This window comes from Tauraco erythrolophus, chromosome 2, assembly GCF_009769465.1.
Source record: "Tauraco erythrolophus isolate bTauEry1 chromosome 2, bTauEry1.pri, whole genome shotgun sequence".
In the NCBI taxonomy this organism is placed as follows: Eukaryota; Metazoa; Chordata; class Aves; order Musophagiformes; family Musophagidae; genus Tauraco; species Tauraco erythrolophus.
The window spans coordinates 109,247,957-109,261,413 of record NC_141466.1 but is presented as its reverse complement, the minus strand read 5'-3'; the positions used below and the strand labels follow the sequence as shown (position 1 = coordinate 109,261,413).

At 35.9% G+C, this 13,457-nt stretch overlaps 1 protein-coding gene across 1 annotated transcript in view; it reads left to right on the top strand.

Annotated features, from left to right (window-relative positions):
• USH2A (usherin) overlaps positions 1 to 13,457 on the top strand; it is a 397,560-nt gene that overhangs the window by 70,573 nt on the left and 313,530 nt on the right. The window contains exons 12-14 of the mRNA XM_086629442.1: positions 1,125 to 1,766; positions 7,405 to 7,588; positions 12,721 to 12,884. Coding sequence (XP_086485568.1) covers positions 1,125 to 1,766; positions 7,405 to 7,588; positions 12,721 to 12,884 — 990 coding nt within the window. The remainder of the gene's footprint in view (positions 1 to 1,124; positions 1,767 to 7,404; positions 7,589 to 12,720; positions 12,885 to 13,457) is intronic.

Below are 13,457 nucleotides of genomic sequence, written 5' to 3'. Positions count from 1 at the left end.
ATATGCCTTAGGTGAGTCATTCATCACTGTTAAAGGAACTTGCCTTCTGTTGGAGTTTTTGAGTTTTTATCCAGACGTATAATGCATTTCCTACCATTTTTAGTTTTATTTTTCTACTCATAAGTTGTTAGATGTATTTTTGTATGGTTTTGTATTTTTTAAATTATGACAATATTTTGCTAGAACACTGTTATTTTTTTTTCCCACATGCAACAATTAAGTGATGGCTTCATAGTGAAGGATTTTCCCATTGCAAGGCAAAATACATAACTGCGAATTTGCATTTTTCATATAATAATCTATTTTGCTTTCTTGTAATGTACATTTTATAAACTAAAATACAAATGCCATCCCTTGGGGCAGGGATAAAGCAAGCGATGACTTTGAAAACAAAGCTAATAAAACTACAGGATGAAGTATGAAGAAAACAATTTAGATTTTCATGTACTGCAGGTATTAACTAAATCATACATTTAGATAAAAATATTTCATTTTGGATTATGGAAAATATTTTCTGCTTTCAGTGAGGGCTAACAGTAAATACTAACATAAGTGTAATCAATGTTAAAACTGAAGTATGGTGTTAAGTAAATCCTTTATCACAATTAGTCTACCTTGTGTTGTCCTAGAGTGTATTTAACATTTTTAATATAATGTATAATATATAACATATAAATCTATTACCATAATAGATTGAGAGCCCAATGCAGTTCCCTATATATTGCATTTCTATGCTATAGGGCGAAGAGTTCACTTAAGCATTGATTGTGCAACAGATGCTGTTCTGGGGAACAAAGAGATTAATTCTGGTTTGTCGTAGAAATGTTACAAAGAATCTTTTGCAGAGGTACCTTAAACTGTATTGAGGAGCTGGCAGAAGTGCGTCGCTTCTGAAACAAATTGGAAAAGTAAACAGAATTTTGGGATGCCACTGTTACTCAGTGAATGTGTGCAGCCCTATCATTCCTGTTAATTATGCTGGTGAAGAATATTAGTCCTTTCCTTTCTCGCTTTTTTCCCTCCCCGCCCCCCCCCCCCCCTCCAAGTGTAGTATAGTTATCCTTTTTTCAAATTGAAATTAAAAAGCTTTTCAGCTTTTTTTTTAATACCTTTTCTCTTTCCAGGTCTTAGGTGTGATAGTTGCAATTTTGGATTTAAAGCTCTCAGATATTCTAATGAAGATGGATGTGAGCCTTGTTGGTGCAACAGCCACGGCTCAGTGAACCAATTCTGCAACCCTCTCTCCGGGCAGTGCAATTGTAAAGAACGAGTGAAAGGGCTTCGCTGTGACACCTGCATGGACAACTTTTACGGGCTGGATGTAGCTGGTTGTAAGGCTTGTGAATGTAACGTTGCAGGGTCACTTTCTGAAACCGTGTGCAATGCGAAGACAGGGCAATGTGCATGTAAACCAAATATTGGAGGAAGACGATGCGATGAATGCCTAGATGGCTACCACAAAGTACAGGAAAATCATTCCTTTGTTTGCCTGCCGTGTGACTGTGATAAGGCAGGTACGGTAAACGGCTCTCTGCTTTGTGACAAATCAACAGGACAGTGTCCCTGCAAATCTGGTGTAACTGGCCTTCAGTGCAGTCAGTGCGTGCTTCATACGTACAACCTCAGCATGAGCAACCTCCTCGGCTGCCAGAGTTGTGACTGTGATGCTCTGGGCACACTGGCAGGAACAGTTTGTGACCGTATTTCTGGACAGTGTGTCTGTTTGCCTCAGCGTCAGGGGAGAAGGTGTAATGAGTGTAAACCAGGTAAGGAATTTGGAAGATAATCTATTTGATGTAGTAAGTTTTGCTTTGTTTGGATATCATCATACTTCCTATAATTTTTAATATGTGTTTAGACAGCTTCATATCTGACATGTTTCTGACTTATGTTACTAATTGTTTTTCCATTTCTTCCTAACTGTGTGAGTGACAGGAGGTATTAATGTCTCGATCACCATCAAATATTTATTCTATTTCCAGAAGTTGTATAATTTGTGTTCTTACTGCAGTGTCAACACGTCCAAAGTGAGGTTAGGCCTTGTTCTTCTAGATATTGAGAAAACGTACAAATTGTCATGGCTCGTCCACTGAATAAGATGTAAACTAGCATAGTCTGATGAACAGCAGCTAACCTCGTAATGAGAAATGGCGACTTGGAGGGCAGAGTGCAAGCTCTTCAAGAAAGGTGCTTCATGCATAAAGCTGAGCATGGCGGGAGGTACAGAGATGGTTGCTTAAACTTTGATAAGGCTGGCAAACATGCCACTTGAAAAGCATTCACCTGCCTTGGTGTGTTGAGGATGTGCTGGCTTTCACAAGGATTGCTTACAGTTTGGCCCTACACGTAGGCAGTGCTGCAGTTGCCACGTATCAGTTCAAGATTTTGCACCGTATTATTGTAAACAGAGTTTAAACGTTCATTATAAGTGGGAAGCTCTGTAGTTGTATTTTAATGTTTTTGTTTTAAAAAGTAGGTGGGTAAAGTGAAACTACAGGTAATATTAACCTACCCTTAGTAATAGTATTAAACAGATAGATTTAGTTCAAGTTAAGTACATATGCAATTTATTAAAGTAGCAGGTCACATTAAAAGGTACATTATAGCTCCATTGGTTTTAATATGCCATTCAATAATTTGAACAGAGGTTAAAAAAGCTGCTTAACCTCCATTAAGTATTTTTAAAAATACTTTAATTTAAATTATTTTAGGTACATATACTAATAAATAAGGCAGCGTTCTGTTTTTCTTAGTTCCTCCTCCAGTGCTATTTGACCTGCTAACCCTCTACAGCAGCCACTTAATCAGAGATCGGCAGAGGAGTGATGTCAAGGCTTCCCGAGTCAGTGACCGCCCTTGTCCTTGAAAAAGAAAGGCCAGGGTTTATGCAGAACTAAATGGTTTAAAAAGGTTTAATTGATAGTATGAACAGACTGGTTTGTAGAAAAGCTTACATGGCATTGAGTGGAATACTTCCACAATAGTTCCTGTTAAAAAAAAAAAAAAAAAATCTTCCGGTAACAATTATTTTTAAATTTTCTAAGTAATAAGTATAAGCATGTATGTGCTGAACACTGCGCTCTGTTCTGCAGGTGAAAGTGTAAGTCCTTATCATTGTAAAAGCTTTGTGTTGCTCTTAGTGTAGCACAGCGTACTACGGCATTTTCACTGACATTTTAGTGTTGATTCTAGTGTGAGCTCGTTTAGACATTTAATATATCTAACTTTGTATAAACATTCTTTGTTAGTGTGTTCCAAAGGAGAGGTTTTTCACAGGGCTGAGTGTAACCTGCTAGTAATACTCATACTAAGTTGTAGAAATACAGAAGAGTTTAATTGGTTTCAAGTACTCTAAACGTGTCCTATGGCTTTGCCTTGGGACAAAGATAAGAAAATGTACTCCGAGTATGTATGTAGCCAACACAGCCTAATTAAAAGCACACAATTAATTAGTTAAAACTGGCAGCCCTAAAAACATGCTGAGGACTTTTCAGGCTGTTGGGACATTTCAACTCTGTGGTCTGAGTTTCCTTAAGTGGAATACTGGTCATATGTGTTTTGTTTTTTTTTTTTTTTAAGTCTGTTATATTTAGTGGTATTTAAAATAATGTGCTATTAGCATATCTTCTGTGCGCTTTGACAAAATTTGAGAGGTTTCTAAAAGTTACCAAAATCTTAATGCAAGAAGAGTTACCAATGGAGAAAAATTTAAACTGAATGTAACTTAGGGAAATTATTTTATCATGAGATTTTTTAAAAAACAAACAAACAAACAAAAACCACCCACACTTTCTGGAGCATTCAACCATGTGTTTAATCTCTTAGGCTGTATCCATGACCTGCTGTCTTCCAATTTGTTCTCATTCAAGTAACATTTTTGGTAGATTTCTGTACATTAATTTATATTTTTTTTTAAACTAATGGTGTATGCAAAGAGAAGATCACTTAATTTTAATATGAAACCAAATCAATGAGCAATTTTACCTTGTATATAAACTTGCTTTTGAGGTGTCCTAGGTTGCAGTGGTAGGAAATGGATCTTTTCATCTCCAAATAGTTGTGAACAGTTTGTCCTTGCCTCATTTCAGAACTGTGTTGCCACCCTCACTAGGATTTGTGCCTTACCAATCTTGTTCAACACAGGTCTTGAATCCTGTTGTGAGAGCTGCAAAGCTGTTAAAAAAAACCCTACAAAAAACAAAAAAAACCCACAAAACAAAAAACAAACTCGCAAACAAACAACAGAACAGAAAAAACACTAAAAAAAAAAAACCCACTGCCACCAAAATAATAATAAAGAACCCCACCAAAACAAACAAACAAATAAAGAAACAAAACACAAACCAGAAAAATAACCCAGTGGTACATAGTACGGAAAAGATGTAAACCAGCATGTAGGATGTGTGGCTGGGCTCTAATACTGGATTTTTGTGTATGTATGACCTCTGTTATTGGCGAGAAAAATGATATATGTTGTGACAACGTTGTCAGTGGTGTTAACTGTGCGTTTTGAAGCAGAGACTGTGGTTAAGAAATCAGCATTATCACCATGGTTGGTAAGCATGTAAAAGTGCTAAGGAATTGTTCTGGTGTCCTTTTCCATGAACTATATAGTGGGAGAAACGATAAGAGTATGATTAAAAAAGGAAGCTGAATACTTTGCTATGACTTTCATTCTTCCTTTTGAAGAGCATGTTTGATTGACAATTGTGATCAGTTATGGTTGAATTGGAAAAAAATCTGAAAAAGAATAAGCGTAATACTGGTTATATATGTAGATCTTGTAGAGATTTGCAGTGACTGTCTTAAAATTGGAAATTGGCTCTATTATACAGCAGTGGATCCGTCATAAAGCAACTTTTATGAGCCCTTCTAACCTTGCTGTAAATTAAGCTTGCATTAAGTTGTTTCTTACTCTTTCCTGCCAAATTCTAGGTGGTGGAAGTAAATAATAAGAATAGTTGTGACAAGCAGTATGAATTTGTAACTCAGTCTCTCTCTTCTTTTTGTCTATATTTAATCATGTTAATTTACTTATAAATTAGTTGGGGGAAGGACTTTCCATTTTCCTGTTCCTCACTCTTACTTTTAAAAAGATTTTTACTTGCTATTTCTGAAAAAATAAAAACTAATTTAAAAAAGTGGTAGTATCCAGAAACTTAGTGAAACTTTTAAAGCATTTTTAAAAGGCTATTATTAAAAAACATCATACCGATTTCATGCAAAATTTCAGATTTCTGTTTTAGTGTGAGTGTTTACCATGTAGTGCAACTCTAAACCGAGTCCTGAAGAAGTGCTTTGACCTTCTGCCGGAGTCCAGGCTTAAACTTGTTTTCCTATCTTCCCGTTACGTTCTTTGAGTGGAGTCGTTCATTGTGCTCAAGAGTGACATTGCTGGGAAATGGTCTCCTCTATTTATGCACAGGATGGGGACTGTGCTGCGCAGACAACTGCAGTATGAGATAATACATGCTGCCTCACTAATAACTTCAAGCTATTCAGTCTCTGTGGTGGCTCAGTTCGGGGCCTCTCTGGAATAAAGTGCCAACAGTATGGTTTTTTATGATGCGAATGTATGTTAACTGGAGACTGATATCACTTCACTGTCCACTTGAGATTTATCTCACTGAGGACCAGAGGCTAAACTTGAACAAAGGTTTGAGCAGTAAAATTCTAATGTTTTCAATTTATTTAGTTCCTCTGCTATTTGGATATGAGCTCACAGTGCAACACTGCTGCGAAGACAGAGAATACCACCCTAGGGGTGTATATATAAAGCTATCTCTTGTAAGACAAAATAAATAATAAGGCCTTGGGCAATATGACATGTTACAATACAATTTTGGGCTCTTTATTATAAAGCAGGACATCAGGAAGTTGTTGGACAGCAGAAAAGATTGGGTAGCTGAGAACATGACTAAGAAGAAACTGATTGAACTGGTGAGAGAGGGAAGGTGTCTGACAAGTCTACGCAAATATTGTGAATCTGAGTAATGGTTGAAATTTTTCTGTTGAAGTTGTGCAATAATAATTAATAGTAACCAGCTGACAGATAGAAACTCCTATTAATGGCCTCATCTTAGAATTGATGTTCAAAGATAGGTACTTGCGGTTTACAAGTGCCAGTTAATATTATCTGTTGCCATCATCATTTGCAGAACTCATACATGTTGCTACATTTTTAATCAACAGTACTACTCAGAGAAGAAAAAAAAAAAAGAAAGCAGAGAAATTTGTGTGAAAAACTCAGTAAAATGTCCTTTAATAATCAGGTAAAAATAGAAAATGTTTTTGGGAAATTATGTCATTGTCTCTCTTCCTGGTATTCTATTACTTGAGTTGTCTTCTGATGATAGAAGAGAAATTAGTAAGAATGAAAGAATTCTGTAGTAACAAAATAGATTAGACAAGATGTACAACATCATTAAAAAAAATGTACTTAAAAGGTCTTTTGTTTGAAATTTCAGGCGAGGCTATGAATAATGGGTAAGTTCTTCAATGACCAGATAGAAGTGTATAAACTCTATCTAACTGTATTTATCAGTAATGTGTTAGAGACTTGCATAGATAAAGATTGCTTGTGAGGGCAATAGAATGAAAGGCAGTATAGTAGAAGCATACCAAATATGCTGTGGGGAAGGTGAAGTTAATGCTCCAGTTCATAAGTGGAGATAATACAGGAACGGAAGAATAGGATTCAGGATGAAAGTTTTTTTGTTTTGTTTTGTTTTACAGCAGATAAGTAACTTTTGCTCATCAATTTATTAGTTTCTGTAAAAGTATTTGTGTTGGAGACAAGCTATATGTTGGGGAGGAATAAAATATAAATTTTACATAGACCTGAGGATGCTAATCAAATGTAGGTTTTTCTAAGAAACATCCTCATATTTCAAGGGATAAGCCAACCACTGGTTGAGAAAGATTAAGAGACTTTCTTAAGAAAATATGTGCATTTCTTACGTTTTGCAACCGGCTGTTGTCAGAGATGAGATCTCAGACTAGAACGGATAAACCTCTGATCTTGTATGTTATTTATTTTATGTTTCTACTGCTTGTAGTGCGTTCATTAGTACTTCTCATGTCCTTGGGTCTTTACTTTCCCCACGGACACATTAATGTGCTCCCCCTATTTTGCATTTACTCTGTCTGAAATAAAGTCTGAAGAGAGAGAATAAAAAATTGGAGTTGGCAACTGGAGGATGAATAATAGCTTTATAAAGTGCCGATGAGAAGATTTAGAAGCTCAGCTCTGCAGGAGGACTATATTGCTTTATTTGAGTTGATGTCTGTGTTACCTAAGGTTTAGTTCTGTTGTTTTGTCCCCAGTTATATAGAAGTTAATAATAATCTCACTATATTCCCTTTTCTCGTATTGTCTATTCTCAAAATCCCTTTCTTTTCCAGGTTTTTATTTTTCTCCATCCAGTGTCACTGGCTGTCTGCCATGCCTGTGCCACATAGCTGGTTCAGTGAATCAGATCTGTGATAAAGTAACTGGCCAATGTATTTGCCAAGATGCCTCTGTAACAGGACAGACGTGTGAACGTTGCAAAGAACTTTTCTTTGGATTTGACTCTGTCACAGGGAGGTGAGTGTTTCTCTTTTACAGGTCGCTTATAACCTCCTTGTTATGTTTTCCTCATAGTAGCTCATTCAAAGGTTTAGTGACAATGGAAAGATGTGCTCTAGTTACATTAATCCTTCTTTGAATTCATGGGCGCACTCTGATTTGCGTGTGGTACGTTGTATGACCCTCTGTGCTCCCATGAGCTGAAAGAAATAGAAGTTTTGCCCGACTTAAGTAGGAACAACATTAAAACTGTATAAAGCTAATACTATCTAGTGTTATAGCTATTTGGTAACTGTTTCCCTAAATTTCCTCTGCCGCTTCAGTAAAGTGTGCTGGTTTCTGAGGTGTTAATCATTGGCTATTAAAATATGGGTGGTGCGCCATTCTTATAACCAGTGAATGCTTTTGAAGGTTTCACATTTTTCCTCCATTTTTTAATGGGAGAAAAAAAAAAAAAAGGAGTAAAAAAATTAGGTATCCCTGTCTTTCCAAATTTCTTTTAGCAGCTGCAGTCGAAATACTCATAGCACCTTTCCTCTTAAAAATCTGTTTTTCTGAAACAATGTGTTCTTTTTCAGCATTTCATTGTGTGCCACAGGGTAAATTGTTTATCTACTGTAGCCTGAGGCCTCTGAGTACACTGAAAGTGTATGGATATATTCTCTGGAATGTAAGGGGAAAAACATATCTATAGGTAGTGCATTGTTATTCCAACTATTGCTCTATCTTTCTTTTCCAGGATCGTCTTTCTTGCTTAATCCCCTCAATCTCAATTTCCTTTTAAATATTGTCCAGAAAGATTGCACAGCTCTAATGCTATCATATTTTCCTGCAGACTGATGGTGTTAAATTGTTTTGTTATACTTAGTATTTTTGCCTTTAAAAATAAACCACAGGCAGAAGCAAAATCTGTACAACATTCCCCTCCCCATGCTCCTTTCCCCTAGCTAGTGTGGGGTAGACATGCTTTTAGGCAGTGATTGTCAGTATCATCTTGCATATACTTGACATTATTCTGCAGATTTTTCACTTTAACTTTTATGTTACTGTCACTCATTAAGAGATTTTTAAAATTATTTTTTACTGTTGTGGGTCACAGAGGCATCTGCTAATGGCCATAAAGTAATCTGTAGGAATAAGAACTTCCTATTTTCACTTCCTGTCATTTCTAATGGTAAGGAATAAAATCTGTGTAATATTAAAGTTCCCTTTTAAATATATTTTCTTTATTATTAATGCGTTTTTTTTTTAGTTACTTGGAATAGATGTTCCCCCCTAGTTTTAGCAGGTGATATAGAGGTTTACGTCTGTGTTGAGCAAAAGCTATCCTGAACTGGATACTGGCCCCCAATTACCTGTATTTTGAACTGTCTTCTGAAATTCAAAATGTGGAAATATCTAGAATTATCTAGATCCAGATCTTGTACAGATGGAAATCTTATACAGTTCTGGAATTTGAATCAGAGTTAGCTTTAATGCCTTAATACTACTTAATCCTCATGACAGTATAGAAGACTACTCCGGTAGTACATTAACATGATTAACTTGTGTTGCATATGCTTGTCTTCCTCTTGGTTAACGTCTACTTGGGCAATGTACATCTGTTCCTTAGGCAGAAGCGTTTATCCACTGAAAATGATTATCAAGGTCTTTATTTGTTAATCTGTTTGAATCCATTTCTTTAACTGTTAATATCTTCTTAGAAAGAGTCATGTGCTTTTTCTTTCTTTATAAAGTTGTAAAGTCATTTAAACCATCCTTACTCCAAGTGTCTTTTAAGGACTCTGTGGTTACAGAATGAAAAGGATATGAGCTGTCTGTAGTGGCAAATACATATCTGTCTTGGTACAATAACTGAAAAAAAGCAAAAATTGTGACGCACAGAGACTGTGAAGCTTTAAAATCCTCTCACTCTGAGGAATGTATATGTGAGCTGATTTACTTCCTGATGTTTTTGAGATAAAACAGGAGCTTCATATTTTTCATTGCATTTCAGCTTACGAAGCAGGAAAATTTCCTTGGCAATTGAAAAATTAGAGATACTGCATGTTTGCAGTGGTCTGAACAGCTCTGTAATGGTTGTGGGCATTGGTACACATCTGAAATGCTTTACTTCTGTATTGTTTACTATAATGAACTGGTCAATGAACATCACAAATTGTTTATCTATATATATATCTTGACAGATTACTGTTTATGAAATCCATTTAGCAAGTGAGGTTTTCCCATAAGGATGAAAAATGAAGATTTTAAACAGATTGCTGGAGAGGCTCTAACTGCACCTAGAGAGTCAATGTAATAAAGGTTTCTCTATATTAATATTACAAAAACCATTTATCCTCACAAAATCAATATTGCAATTCATCTTGGCCTGACGTTTCTCTTTCCATATTTTAAAAGTCTGTTTTCCTTGATTATATATAATTCCATTTTAATAAAACTCAAATATAGTTGACTCAGAATATCTTGAAGAAGTAGCATTTAACAAGAATGCTGAGAATATTTCTTACATGATTAAAAGTTTCAAAGAATTACTTATTTCTTTTTTTTTAAATCCTGAATTGGCTGAATCCTTAATCCTGACGGAAAAGCATGAACTAAATATAACAAAGCCAGTTCTAATGTTCTGTGGTTTAAGAAAATGATGCAAGTGATTACACAAACATAGCGTGTAATCCAGTGGAACAGAATGCGGTGACATGTATGCTGTTGTTTGCAGGATCTGGAGCCTAATTCAGGATAGGTGGAGGTAGGGAGCCTACACTTGTCCTAGAAGAAAATGCAACTATTTCAAGCAGAAAGAAGCAGCCCCACCCTGCCAGGCACTGAAAACTATTACTGTGACTGTACCTGTATGTGAGCTTGATTGTCTCATGTGTGAATGATAATGAAAACTGGAATGCTCAGAGGGCCCTTATTCATAAGAGGTGCAGTAATGTACAGGAGCAGTAAGAGAAGCTTGTCTTTTACTGTTTACTTATTGAGACACTTGTGTTAACACTCTCCTCTCCCTATTTACTAAATATCATCATGTAATGAAATTATGAAATAATAAAGTACTGTCTTACTGAGCAAATAATTCTGCCTTCGTTTTCTTTTCCTCTAACTAAACCATTTTTTTTCAGTCATGACATTTAAATAGTCTAAACCAAACCTCTATTTGAAGGGAGATTTGGATGCACTGTCTACAGATGAAAAGACTTAATACAGTTTGAAAAAATTGCCCTTTTCTCTTGACTATAAAAAAGAGCAAACTACAGTATAGTGGTTTCCAAGAGAGAATGCATTTTATTTATTCCCAAAAGGATATTAGTCCATAAAACAAATTTGCAGCTTATTTTGCAGCTTTAGCTTTTATCAGCCTTTTTAAGGGTGTTGAATGATTACCCAGGAGATCACACAGCACGAGCTGGTGTGGAGTAAAGAAACTCTAATACAGAGAGCTCTGTGATGGGCAGAAAATGTATGTGAAGAGTTTTCTTAAACTTGTTTAAAAATCTGTCACATTTAATGTCTATTTCACTGATTATTGACCTGAATTTTAGTGTCCTAATGTGAAAAAAGTTTCCACTCTCCCGTGCCCTAAAAATCTGATACCTAAAACATGACTGAACTCGCTTTCATTTCTACCTTCATATAGATAGAAAGAGATAAATCAAGGTGATGGTGATGGTGATGACCGGAAAAACGGTGAAGTAACTTGTGTAAAGGCACCATCACCACCTAATTCCTCAGATCTGGTGAAACTGGCAGAGGAAAGATCAGCCAAATATAAATCAGCGATTCTCTTCCAGCCTTAGGGTTAGCAGGGCAAAGGGGACATGGCATGGACTTCAAGGTCTTTTTGCTGCTTCATCATCTTGAGACCTGACATCTGGAGTAATTTAAGATTCTCTCTAGACTGATGTTATGCTTGAGAATGGGACTTTTCCACTCAGGGCAAGGGGACTGATGTGTGGATTTTGCAGTACATTTTAGGTGCGCTGTACAGTCCCGTGTTTCTCCCAGTCCGTGTTTTTTCAAAACTCTTTTAGTCTGCAGCTATTAAAATATAGTGAAATTAAAATCTAAATATGAAATTTTATTTGCCATTGTTGCCTTTCTGTTATGACTAATAATGACAGTCTGTATTGCAATGGGTAGCACAGCAGTATTTACAGTAAGGAAAAAATTGCTCTGTTTAACTTCTGAGATGTTCCGAGCCTTTGAATATTTGCATAATCTGACATCGATATCCCTGCTATAAATGAATGCCAGTGGGGAAATTGTGTATGAAGTGAAAACCAAGTTGATCGCGGGAGTTTTCACATGCAAAAACCAAAGCATAAGTTAATCCTGAAAGTACTGATGCCAGAGAGATTTACAGAATTGAAATGTGGCATTTGGTGATACCAGTGCTTTTATTTTTTTGTTCTTTTTAATTAAAAAGTAATTTAATTTACACATTTAATTAAATATTCTTTTTAGCTGTTTTGAATTTTGTCCATCAGGCTGCAAAGAAAATGTGCTTTCTGTTATAATATTAATATTTTTGCTATTTTGTTTCTTTTCACTGTTTTAATCTGAGGGGGTTTTCTCCCAGTTCTTGTCTACATTCGTTCTCTTTTATTCGCAGCATGTTATTTTTTTTCAACTTCTGTTTGCCTTTGTGGACAATAAATTATTAATTGATTTCTTTTTCAACAAAGAAAGTTTCCTAGTATCCTCTAAGTTGGAAGGTTGCGTATTTTGTGCAGAAACCTATGAAACCAGTTACACATGTATCACTGAACTCTTACACCTCTGCAAGAAAGGTTGTGTGAGTAAGTGTGGCAGGACTGAGTGGATAATGTGGTTATTACCAAACATTATTATCCTTTTCGTGTATGGATCAATACGTATAAAAGCTCTTTAATTCTAAGCAGTTTTTATCTAAATTAGAATATTATTCTGGCATTGAGATTTTAATGATTATTTTTATAATGGGCATCTTTTTTGTAAGTTACTTTTTTTTTATCAGGCTAATAGATTTTTCTGCTGTGTCTCAGGCTACTGAACTGTTTATGATTTCTTAATTATGTTACCCAAGAATCTTTTAAACAAAACCCTACTGTGCTTAACTGGAGTGTTAATGTGTTTTGATCACTTCCTTGATTTGTTTTTGTTTATAGATGTCAGCACTGTAATTGTCATCCTGCAGGAGCCATTAGTGGGACTTGTCATCTTGTTACTGGACAGTGTGTTTGTAAACAATTTGTAACTGGCTTGAAATGTGACAACTGTGTTCCCGATGCTAGTAATTTGGATGTCCACAACCTATTTGGCTGCAGTAAAAGTAAGTGGATGTTAGGTCTTAAAAGCATGTCTTTCAAATTAATATTTTTTTATTGATTTAGTGAGTATTAAATTAGGTCAGCAGTATTAAAACTGGGTTTGAATTCCCTTCCCCCCTTATTTCTGGTCCCTGAAGTTTGGGTGATTTTCACTGTGAGAGTCTTAGGAGTGTTTTCTGGAGAGATATAAAGAATGCTCTATGTCATACACGCAGCTTATGCTTGCAGTCTAACCCAGGGCAGAAGTAATGACCCATAGTCTCCTTGCGCTTCCCACCATGTTCTTTGTAGTGAACAATGCAGAGTTCACCTTTTAGTCACACGAATGCAATATTATTTGTGCAAGTTACAACTTAGCCCCTTTTCCTGCCATTGACAAGAGACCTGTCTTCAGAAGGTCTGAAGAACAGGACATCTATTGAAGACCTGCTCCTGGTGATTAAGTCAATATTCTCTCCTCAGTGCAATGTAGCTTTTTCAGTTAGTTTGGGAAAATATATGATGAGGTGTAATAGGGCGTCATAAATCGGTGCGTGTGAGGTGGGGCTAATGCTGTGTTGATGGTCGGATTGTGA